At 43.6% G+C, this 12306-nt stretch overlaps 2 protein-coding genes across 3 annotated transcripts in view; one reads left to right on the top strand and one right to left on the bottom strand.

The window, feature by feature from the left end:
* Positions 1-10215, bottom strand: part of Tap42 (immunoglobulin binding protein Tap42) — a 65317-nt gene extending 55102 nt beyond the window's left edge. Inside the window, exons 1-3 of the mRNA XM_075693738.1 lie at positions 10049-10215; positions 9793-9905; positions 3784-3868 (exon numbers count right to left, since the gene is read on the bottom strand). Of these exons, the coding sequence (XP_075549853.1) occupies positions 3784-3868; positions 9793-9905; positions 10049-10171 (321 nt within the window). The 5' untranslated portion in view covers positions 10172-10215. The remainder of the gene's footprint in view (positions 1-3783; positions 3869-9792; positions 9906-10048) is intronic.
* Positions 10216-10337: 122 nt separating this feature from the next.
* The window catches only part of LOC142583317 (protein FMC1 homolog), a 32064-nt gene continuing 30095 nt past the window's right edge, over positions 10338-12306 (top strand). The window contains exon 1 of one of the 2 annotated variants that reach the window (XM_075693739.1): positions 10338-10500. Coding sequence is in view for 1 of the 2 variants with exons in the window: in XM_075693740.1 (XP_075549855.1) it covers positions 10429-10500 (72 nt within the window). In the remaining variant the exon portion in view is untranslated. The remainder of the gene's footprint in view (positions 10501-12306) is intronic. The other variant, XM_075693740.1, reaches the window with a different exon arrangement.

The raw sequence follows: 12306 nt of genomic DNA, 5'->3' as shown, positions 1-12306 counted from the left end.
TATCAAATGAAATCAGAGTGCCAGCATGCAACGAATGCACGATATTGTAACTCTTCTGTAACATCAGCAGAGGGACAACACTGCTGTATGAGGTATCGACTGGAGCAAACATGCGAAGCAATCTCCAGTTGAGATGAAGAACTCTTTGTTCAGTTACTAGAAGTTCTGAGACTCGAGCTAGCTGGTTGTATATGTTTTGTTTTCTTACCGCATTGTCTTGGAACCCTTATAGAGGTGGCGGTGAAGTGAAAAGACATGGCCTCTTTTCCCTTCTCTTTCACATATTGCTTTTTTAACCACCAGCTTTATTGAAATTCTTTCATGTTGATGCTGCTTTTTAACTAAGTTATAGAGTGTGGAATGAGGAAATCGTAACAGCTAGTGGCAACTGCCCTCTCTAACTATAGAATTCTTAGCTGTAGCATCGATGGAGTCGCTAAGAAGTAAAGCTTCCCACTGCCAGCCTGCGGGACCAATGTTTAAATGCTCACAGCGCCCTTCATATTTCTTTTACAGCAGAGCTGTATATATGTCTTTCCTCCCGCACATTTTTCAATGCCTTTGTCTCAAAACTCCAACACCCTCTATGAGGAGGCAAAGCAAACCAGTAAGGCATGTGCTGACACCTGGCATAAAAAGAAAGCTAATAAAGCACCCAATACATTGTTTCATACAATAATTACAAGCGAGAACTCCGGCACTAGTCTCTACAGGAGCTGCAATAGGGGCAGTTCAGCCAGCATGGGAATTGTGCGACGAACATGAATTTGACTAAACTTCGTTTTTCTGGCTTTATATGTACGTCTCTTTCGCCTTGAAGATTTGTCACTGTGTAATAAATATTTAAATAAACATTATGAAAATCATCTGCCAGCAGTATTCGAACTGGCGCTCCTCTTGTCCCCTTCCACCTTTCCTTGCTTGCACTAAGCAACCACGAATACAGTTAAACCTCGATATAACGAACTTCAATACAGTCGCCAACTGATTTTCCGAACTCCAAAAATTCGGACATGCTCGATTATTCATACTGCTTCGCGGCACCGCCATTCTCCCCATAGACCATAACGTACAATAACTGCTGAAAGTTCGGACTCCTTGCAACCTCTCGTCCGATTTTTCGGACACTCCTTGAGCCAACTCGATAGATAGCACCATGCACCAACTCTGACCGGTGCATGGTTCGACTTGCTAAACGCCATTTTGTTTTGAACGGAGCCTGCTTACTGCCCCACGAAGTGGCGCTACTGCAAATCCCCGCTCATCATCATCGTTTCTGCCTGGTTCGATAAAGTGGCTCTACAACAGCTTCGGTTTCAGCTTAGTAAGCCATGTCAAGACAATCCAGCAGCTGATTTGTTTCTTCACGCACGACGCTGCGAGTAGGCCACGTTTTTCGTTTGTGCGACTGGTGTCGGCATGGTGGTGTTTGCTTTGTGTGCTGTGTTGAGGTTCCGGTGACCCAACGCGGCATACGGAAACATAGCGCCAAGTGTCTAATGGCGCCGACAGTGCCCACGCAGACTTCGCTGGGGAATGCCGGCAAGCGGATGCTGGGAGGCCTAAGATTTGTCACCTTCCGATGTGCTCCCTACTGACGCAGAAAATATTCTGTCAAGACCTGCGCAGTGGTTGCATTGCGACTCCGGACACCGTCTCATTTGACAGTTTCACAGGTGCTGACACTGCCGTACTGACATGCGCAGAACTCGAAGACGGCGAGATCATTCATCAGGTTTCTGTTGCACCGCCGGACGATGACTCTGAGTCAGAGACGCACCATGTGCTATGCTGCCGTCGCATGCGGAGCGTGTACAAGCAGTGACTGTGCTTTCAGCCGCCTATAGTGACCATATGACCCTCTCCGAGATTCAAGCCTATCTGATTGCGCATAAACGGAACAGCGTGGAACGGCGCATTCACGATTTCTTCAAGCCTACTGCCGAGCCCCAATAAGTGCGTGGAAATAAAAGGGTTTCATTTTTTTCTCTCAATCTGCTTTTTCGGACACCTGTTTATTCTGACATTTCCACAGTCCCCGTGAGGTCCGAATGAACGGTCGGGGAAATATTTAACTTTTTATAACCTTTTGTCATAGAGCACCATGTATTTAGAGCTTCAATATAATGAAGTGTGTTTGTATTCGATTTCAATATAACGAAATTTCGCTTCTGCCGCAAAGGAATGCCGAGACAATAAATGGAAACTTCCGCGGACGCAGATGGTGAAATGACTGAATTACAAGAGGCTGCTTGCAAACGCATCTCGAAAATTGTGCACCGCGCGACAACAGCGACTGCCGAGGTAGAGCAGCATCATGTTCCTATAAAGTCTAAGTGCAATAAGATCCTATCATGCCTCGCGCACCTTGTGCTATAGGTGCGAGTGAAAGTGTTGGAGGGTGAGACAAGATATATGGTGGCTTCAAGAGTGCTGCCTTCCTGCAGGAGCAATGGGAAAGAGGGGGAGGGGAGCGAGCTTGCGAGAGGGTTAGGACGGGGGGGGGGGGGGGCAGGGTAAGTTGGCACACGTCGCGATTTCTGGCGCACGTCTCGGCCGTGGGTGTGCATGGCTGTAAGTGTGGCTGAGCGCATACGCAGCAGCGCACCCTGCCTTAGAGATAATGTACCACATGTGCAAGGAGTGGGCGTGCGGAGATGGCGTGGCATGACGTAAGCCGTCTTCCCGCGCGTTTAGTGTTGGAGGTTGCGTAATCTCGAGCCTCGGTGACCCTTTGGAGCGAGAGGCAGAAGAAGCATTCGCTCCTTGCAACCAGCGCCTTTCATGATAGCGTCGTTCCAGTGCGGGCAACGCTATCAACCACGAGGGCGGAGTGCACGCAAAAGCGTGGCTGGCTTCACTTAATTCGTACCGTCGATCTAAATATATCATCAACATGGCACGAAACTGTATCATGCGGCGCCAACTCCCTAATTGATCGAAATGAATTGTTCACTCATTTAAAATTACTTTTTTCAATTGCCCGATAATTTGGAAAATTCTGCATCCCCTTTTCGTATAAGAAAAATCAATCGGCGACTGTACTTATTTGCATAAAAGGTCGAATTTCAATACAATTAATTTTCGAAATAATGAAGCAAATTGCCAATTTTACCAACTTCATTACATTGAGGTTAACTGCATTTATGGTCTACTGAGGACTCGTACACAGAACCTCCAGCACAGAAGCCTGACACCGAAACCATTATGCCACGAGCGCATGCACAGACAAGCGGCTTGGAACGCCCTTATGAATTTCTTGCGGGCAAGCCAGCATCCTGAGACGCTTGGCACGTTTCAATTTGGACTCCTCGACAGGTTGAGCAGCTATTAGTAGTAGCAATTGTGCGTGTTAGCAGAGTACTATACAGACACGGAAGGGAAAAGCTCCAAAATAAGTAAACTTTTACACTCAGTGGTGTGCTTTGTTGTTCCTACACCTCCGCTGGTAGCCCACATTCACAGAGTGGAATGGCCCCAACTTATAACTTACATCTTTATTTCTGCAGGACAAAAGTTTAAATCCTCACAGGGCACTGCACACTTTTTTTTAACTCCAACTTTTTTTGTTTTTTCTACAAACTCCTTGGAGAGCGGTTTGGTACTCCTGTGATAGCCACTGGCAGACATTGAACAGTCACTAAGGGACACAGCCCGTAACAGCTATGCTGAAAAATCTAAAAAACATAGTTGTACAGGAATGGTAACTGACAGAGTGAGGGTTGTCTCCATGGGACACCCAAAATGTGTAAACGAAAGTACTGCAGTTTTATCGAAACGTACCTCTGATAATCGCAGGATTTCACTCCGGTCCGCTGTGACTTTCTTTTGTGTTAGAGAACCAAGAAGTGCCGGTAACAGGAGAAACCTGTAGCACAGAAAAAGATGTACATAAGAAATCAGAAGCATGGCACATTAACAACTTGTCAAAAATGTTGAAGCACAACCAATGTCTAATCATATTGTTTCAAGCAAAAAAATAAATTTCAGGGTTCTGCATGCTAGAACAATGATCTTTATGAGGCAAGCTGTAGTTGGGAACTATGGATTAATTTTGACCTCTCACGGTTCGTCAAAATGCATTTGAGTTTAAGAAGTGCTTTCGCACTCGACACTGCAACAAGGATACAACTCGCAACCTGAAGCTCAGCTGTGCAATGCCATGTCCACTGGGCGACTACAGCGGGTGAATGTTTCAAGCAACAATCAGTGCCTTTATTCTTCCAAGTTGTACAAGATTATCACTCGGAAAGGTTTGGGTGCGACCTAGTTGGTACCAATCATTCATTTTAAACAGCGCCAGAAAACATGGGCAAGGAAGACCACGGGACCACTGCGAGACCAGTGCTGTACCGTGCTCTTTCTCGTCCTTGTTTTTAAAATGTCTGAAATGAAAGCGTATCCTTACAGGCCCCAAATTATCGAATGTTGACAGTCACGCACACAATGCTCACAGATGGTATGTGTTCCCAAATAGCATTTTCTTCTCTGTGTATGAAGAGGTAGCAACAGTGATTTCTACAAAAATGCAACAAAATTGGCCAAACTGCTTCATTTATTTCTCACAGTGAGATGCAATGTAATTAGGTGAACTATTCTAGTATCAGCAGTTCACTATCATTTACCGATTATAGATGGAACATTAGTCGCAGGCGTCAATACTGTATTTTTACAGTGGAAACATCAATATTACCTTATGTTTATTTGACCTCGACTATGACAGTTTTGTTCTTAGTAACATTGACAGTTTGGACAGATTAGAACAATAATCTAGCAATCTGGCTAGATTTAATATTTGTCTTTTGTGTCCTCTCAATGCTGAAATGCATCTGTTTCCTTCTCAACCATACTTTGCTGGACAGAAGACTCCCAGCTCACATAGAATAAATGAGCAGGAAGTATGGGTAGACTGCTTCAATAATCTAAAGAGTGATTTGGATGTTACACCCTAGTGTAAAGTTTAAGATCTATAGTAACAGACCACACAATAGTCTATACAGTAAGCTAAATTAGTACAAGATAAGATGTTTTGTTCATTGTGTGTCTTCCCTTTATTTGTGCCTCTAATCACTCCAAACATTTGTTACTAGCCCCTGCGACAGAAACAGCTTACATTTCCCAAACTATCCTTAACAGGACAGAAAGGAGACAACTACAGCGGAGCTGTATCAGTAAATTGTAGAGGTTCGCGAATAAACAAAAGCTTCGAATAATGAATCAAATGTCCTATTCGATTCAGTCCTCAAATAGCCTTATTGGAAACCACAAAATTTTTTTGGTTTACTTTACATCACCAACTGCACACAATAAATATGAAATTGAAGCAAATATGCCACATTTTTTATCCCATCTACAATGGACACAATGGACTAGAGCCCACAGCATCACTCAATCAGCCAGATTTTTCAGGCTAAACACAATCACTGGCAATAAAATGTTGTTTACCGCAGCACTGCGAGGTGCGTATTGTTTCATACTTTCTATAGCTGCAGCATCAGTCTCATCTCATCAGATTAAATTATGTTTCACTGCAACATACGTTATACAGTAGTGGCTCAATGAGCCCCGGCGATTCGAACCAGACTAAAGTGTTTCTTTTCATTCGGCTGTCACTGCAGAAAAGGAGATGCCTTGTTGGAATGGTGTACACAGCTATTAATATTTTCTCAAGGTTATGAACCTTATATGATAATGTAGGCGCCGAAGAGCCCAGAGTTTGCAGGCAATCTGCCTAGTTGTTCCTAATGCTCCCTTTGTGCTTTTAATGAAGCATGCTTTATAATAAGCAGCATAGTGACAAGCTTCCCATTGCTGTCAATACTAGGCTGGTAAGATTGTTCGATATGAATTGTGGGAATGCTGTGCGTTATTCGAAAGCTAATAAAAATGTATTAGATGTTCGATCCAACTCGATTTGCTTCTGGTACAATTCGTTTCATACTTGATTCAGTCTCCAGAACTGCTATTTGCACAACCCTAGTTAATTTTACAATGCCAACAAAACACCCTTACCATGTGAGGAGCCTCAAATAAAGCCCCTCTAAAAAAAAAAAAAATTTCTGCTGGGCAATTCAGATGGGCAAATTTAGCGTCACTTTGAGCAGGTGCACTTCGCCACTAATTTTCACAATGGCGAAATGGTTAAGCATCCACCTTGCATGTGGGAGGTACTGCGTTCGAATCCCAGTGTTCTTCTAATGGCAGGAGATGCCCTCCGGCTCTGTGCTCTGCTACTGAAAGAGACACTAAAGGCAAATATGAACTCCAATGTGGGACCGTTTAAATATCTTTCCAGAAACCTTGCAACGCCCGTTTCGTGCCAAGAATTAGTTTACAAGAAAATTGCATCTGAAGGGTACGAATACCACTATCGCAATTCAAATCCCCCGCCGCCCAAGCAGGGAGTGGTGATGTCGCACACACCATCACCATCCTTTGCCGCCACCGGCGAATAAAACGGCACCCGACAGATGGCGGTACGGTGTTCAGCACAAAATGAAAACGCCCGGCGATAGAGAAATTTAGCCAAGGCAGAGCAGTGGATTCACCGCTGCAGCTGCTTTTGGTGAATTGGTGTGGACTGTTTGGGCATCTCGTGGCATCGCTACTTGCAGTTTGTGCGAGTTTCGATAGCCAGGAAAATCAGTGCAGCACTACGTGATAATGAAACTACCGAAACAAGAAAGCGCGGCCAGCGCAAAGTCGAGCGAAAACGAAACCTTTTGACTGCCCACGTCGTTGTCAAGGGTGATGTCAATCAGTTCTTTTTTTCTAAATATAAGATAGATCTCGACAAGTAGCACTTTATTTCTTCCTATATTGCAATACAATGATATTTTTATAATGAGTGGTTGAGTACTAGTGACAAAATTTAAATGAGGAGTGCCTTCGTCATCGTGCAAGTACCTGAACGTCCCGGGCAAGTCTCTAATCATGCCTCTGCATTTACCTCAATTTCTCGATTGCTAATGCTAATGATAATACTAATGCCTCAGTGATTCTCGAGCACTAATCTACGTCTTTAGCCTGACTTAATATTTGCCTTTAGAGTCCCTTTACGGGGGTTTTTTCAAAGGGGGCTGTCTAGAGGTTTAAAAAGGATGTTTCCTGGTCCCACGATGGCAATTTCCCATCAGGTAGTTGGCTAAAGCTTTCTAAAGGATGGAGGAAGCTTCAGCTAGGCGGCTCCTATCCAAATACATGGGACTGGAGCATAATTTTTCTTGGCAACCACTAGGCCGATATTGATGAGGTTTGTCACACTTAAAAGCAATAATCTAGTGACTCTAGCAAGCGGATTTTGTTATTTAGGTTATCAATTCTCTTAACCAAAAATTGTTGAAAATAGAAAAAAAAAGAAAAGTAGTACTAAACATTAAACTCGGTAATAAATAAAGATATCAGAATTCTATTAAGACTGCTACGGCAGACTAAAGTGATGCATAGTGCACCACTCTGTAATACATTGCTAATTTGTGAGTATGACGTTTACAAAATCCTCACAACCACTGCAACAATTTCGAGCAAGCTGTAAAGTTATAACATTTCTCCACTTCAGATATAGTTTACAGAACCCCAATACCTGTTCTTGGTTCATAGTCGCGAATTTGGAACCTTGGTGCTTCATTTCTTTTACCTACCGATTTTTGGCAATATTTGTTAAGAAGTATTGAAGTCCTAAATTTATAACCCATTTCTAACAGTTGCTAAAATTTTACTTTCTCTGTCAAGTGCAACACATTTCCCTGAGATCAGTTTAGCAGTTGTCTCATAAGATGATTTCATACATTTTATATGTATGTGAATAGGAAAATTGAAGTTGGCATCAAGCTAAAGCTTACTCCAAAGCCATTTCCATTTATAGAGGTTCTACTCTACATCTCCACTTGATGTTGCGAGACACACGAGCCATTGTACACGATTAATGCATAGTTTGCACAGGAGGAGAGAAGATGGATCTCTCGAAATGTGCAACTGGGATGTAAGTAGTCCAACTTTCAACCTAGTACATGACAGTTATCTCTTAGCGGTGCCTGTCAAGGTGGCCAAAGGTTTGAATAAGAAATGCCGTCTCATTGTTGACATTCTGTGGAGGACCCTGCTGGCATCACGTGTGCCAAAGGGTCCGGAAAAGTACAGGAGAAGAGCATGGGATCGCTTTCAATTTGTGGCTTGCTCACAATGTCTACTGGTGTCATGTTCGTCGAAGATGATCACCACAGTATTTTGCACACAATGAGTGTGTTTACTTAAAAAGTGTTCAAAATGTCAGAGGTGGCTTAGAGGCCACTTAAATGAATCTACTCGAACCCCTGTCTTGAGTAAACAGAAATTTGCATTACTCCAGTCTGAGTAAACACGGGTCGATTGCCATAACCGCCGCTCGCACACCACAAATTGTATGCTCAAAATGCCGCCATGCGCATCACGTAGTGCATTTCTTTTTTAAGCAAGCTATGTTTAACAATGTTGCTGAACAGAAGCACCCGCCTTTTAATTCATTTTCATTCAGCAATAAAAGAATATGCGCACGCCACAAGAGTGCTTTGTGCCAGTGTTTATTAAATAGCTTACACCTTACATTTCTGCATGGGCACCGTTGGTTTAACGTTGCCTAAGTCTAACACAAAGCAATCACTAGCCATAACTCTGAACATTTGGATATGAGACCTTGATGGTCTCTACATTCAAATGTGAAAAACATGTGGGTTATAGTAACCAACGTGTGAATTAATACAGCACATAGTGATAAAAAGATAAGCTACAACATAATACATACAAACTTGTGGACACCAAAATTTGCAAGATGCCACAGACAGGACACCGAGGGGGCAGATAGACATAGAGCATGTCTTTATTCAAAAGCTTGCCTTGAGCATAAGCCTTTTCAGAGATACATACGTCTTTTATTAAAGATTATTCACCTTTAGACACAGCAGCGACAAGCTTGGCACAACAAACACAGAAGAGCAATACATTGTTTTTAGATTGCAGCAACTTCTTCAGTAATTGTTGTTGCCAATTTCGCCTGCTTCAAAAACTTGTCTGCATAAGCTTGCTCAAAGCAAGCTTATGCAGACCCTCTTCCATCCTTTCACTGTCAGAGGGCTTCCAACTGAAGGTTAGGCGGCCGACAAGCGGTAACGTCTCGCACAATTTTTTTTTTTTTTCGTAAATCTTGATGCAACATTCGCAATATAGTGAAACAAGGCTAAATCGATAAACAAAAATTCAGGAGAGTTAGCAGGTACGAACGCGCAAAGCAAATGTGTTTTGAAAAGCTGCACTGGCAATAGTAGTTTACTTAGCAGTGATAAAAGAATACAGTAACCAGCGTTATTGCGTTTCCCAACAACTTCATTTCGCGTACTCTGATGCTGTGCCTCAAACTTCGCAGCAAGGTCGCACTTTTCAGTCCGCACTGTTCAATAAAGCACTCGACACATTTGTCGGCCCGTTATTCCTGGCAGGAAAACGATGCGTGCGCTGGATGGAAGTGCTGGTAACTAAGAGCCCGGACGAACCAGCGATGCCAAGTGTTCTATTGAAGGAAGCGCACGAAGGAATGCAATCTTGTTCGGAAGTTTATGCCAAAGGAAAGCGCGGTAGAGATAAATGTTCCTCTAACGTGATCAGAACAGGAACACCGGTTACTACCGCTAGTTGTTGGTAGCAGTCAGTAATAGTAGCGTGACCATTAAGCGATAGCACGAAGCAGTAGACTCAAATTCGTGACATTTGAGAACTTGCAAAGACATGGATGAATCAACCTCTGAGAAGGAGTTGTCGTACTTTAGGTGATGCGTGGCCACTTCGTCAATTTCTTCGTTTTCGCTGAAGATCCCGGTTTCATTGACGAGATGCGTCGCATTCTCAAACTGCGTCGCCGCCTCCCGTACTTTATCCTATATAAAAAAAAAAAAACAATAGCACGCACTGAGCTTCACTGTCAAGTCGAAATAGCCACACATTACTACTGCCTCGATGAGACTAGTGATTCGACCACGCTGGCAGAGAAATGCACGTTAAACGAGACAAATTTACTTACTTGGTAGGACTTTTCATTGGCACTTTCAGTTGACTTCTCAATTTCGATATACAAGTTGAACCCGCGGTCAAAAAGTTCGTTTAAAGAACGCAAATCGCTGCCGTTGCTGTTGTCATCACCCATGTTAGAAGATTCGTTTACTCCGGATTTCACATTAGTCGTTTCACTCTGATTCAAACGATCCGTTAGTTTCGCATACTTCAAAAAAAAAAAGAAGGTAGAAGTTGGACTTCATAGAGTTTATTATGTCGTAATGAACAAAAATTTTGGATGTTTACTTTTCAAGACGCGCTTCTAGTGCTACCATTGATGGCAAAACTATGATGCGTCAGATCAGGCAAGCAACACAATCCGGGCGGGACGTTACGTAGTTACGTAACATGGCGGCACCCAAAGAGTCTCTGGGTTTAATCCGCGCCGTTATTCAAGAGCTTAGGAGAAACCTCCCGCAGGTACGTACGTACCTTTGTGTATTTCATAGTTGCGAACGCAAGTGAACGTATTTGACACACTGCAAACGGGTTTTCAGACGTTGGCGATCAAACACTGCGCTGAGTTTGCTGGAGCGTTCGGTGGTCAACTAGCAGAGCTGCGTCTTGAATACCGTTGTACCCGCGTTTCTTTGCGGGCCGGCGATGCACTCAAAGCGCAGCAAGCAGTTGACGACCAGAAACTTACCTGTCATACAAAAGAAGCCAGGTAGTCGGTAGCCTTGTCTCTCCAACCATTTTTTTTAAGAAGCAAAAACGCGGGTTTTCGCTGGGCCGCGGAAGTTTGAGCAGCGTGTTGTGTGACCGGCGTCCCGAGTATGAAAACAAACGTCGTCGACCGTGATTCACACGTGATTGATTTTCTTGGCTTTGATTTGGTGTGTATGCGTAGTTGTGGATACGGTAGGCGATATTTGATCTGCTGGTTCGGTGTTTGGCTGCTTGAAGTACCGTGAGCGTCCTTGCGCACGCGAGCAGAATTTTTGCGTTCGCTCCTCGTGCTGGAAGGCGACAAACGAAATGCAGCTAGCAAAAATCGGGGTCTTAGAAAGGGGTTTAAGTTCGTAGTTCGGGCAGCAAACGGTATTCCGGCGTTTCACAAGGTTTTTTTTCTTAGTTGAGAGAGCTTAGCGTCCTAATTCTGTAGGAACCCAGCTTGTGAGACTCGCTGTGGAGTAAACCTAATGATTTAGTGTTGCTCAACCGCGGATTGAAATTTAGGTACAGTGGTGATTTTGCTTCGATCCGTTGGTCTCAGGAAGACGAAACTTCGACATCGTGCTCTAGTGCAAATATTTAGCCGTCACGACGGTATGCTAGCCAGCCAGCGTTCTTCGGCTCACTTGCGTCTTGTAGTTGCGTATTCCGACCCTCTTGTACGGTTTGGAACAAACGCGAAACGACACTTTGTTTAAGTGAATTTAGCTGGATTCGGGTGTCCCCTGCTTGTTCTGCGAGTTAAGCCAGTCGCGCCGTTTGCCGTACTTTTCTGCTTTCTTTCTTTATTATTTAGATTTTTTGTGAACAACAATATGCCTGTTTATACTTGGCAGATGTTTGGACGTTGGCCATTTGGCATAAGGTCATGCCCTGAAGACGTTGCAAACGCAGATCCTAAGAACAGGGCACGTTAATGCTTTTATTGTGTCCTGTTGTCAGCTTGACCTTGTGCTGTTTTCGATTTTTCGTTTGTTTGCCGCGCCTATTGAAACCGTCCATTTGGCAGTCATTCTTGCTCTTCATTCGCCGCTGTGACTTCCAGTCGATATCTCGTGGATATGTATGAAATGTTGAAGTAGAATGGTGCTGTGGCTGAAGGTTACTCCAGAAGTATACTGGTGTTTCAAACCTCTCCAGGAAAAGAAAATTCATTGTCTAATTAACAACTGGAAACAGTAGCCTAGGGCTTTCCATTGCGAGCTTTTTCTGATCGCTCATTGTTTAACCAGTTTGTGGTCTCTGGGTCAGGTTGCTTTTGCTCCATGGATTGTTATTTCCGTGATAAAACCAAAGGACACGTATTTCAACACCTTTGGCATTCCATAGTAATTTGCTGGTACAAAGCTGCTAACAGCAAGATGATGAATACAGAGATAGATGGCAGTGGCATGACAACCACAATAATGACACTTCATTGATGGACATCTTAGACGAGAAACAGCTGTCAGCTGTCATTGTGAAATGAATGTTGAGAATTGGCGCTGCACTATGAATGGCAGCGCTTTACTGGGCCGAAAATCTGAAGTTTGTGGCTTCTTATATGACTAT

This window comes from Dermacentor variabilis, chromosome 5, assembly GCF_050947875.1.
Source record: "Dermacentor variabilis isolate Ectoservices chromosome 5, ASM5094787v1, whole genome shotgun sequence".
Taxonomy (NCBI): domain Eukaryota; kingdom Metazoa; phylum Arthropoda; class Arachnida; order Ixodida; family Ixodidae; genus Dermacentor; species Dermacentor variabilis.
Note: the sequence above shows the minus strand (reverse complement) of the source record. Positions and strands in the feature narration are given on the sequence as shown.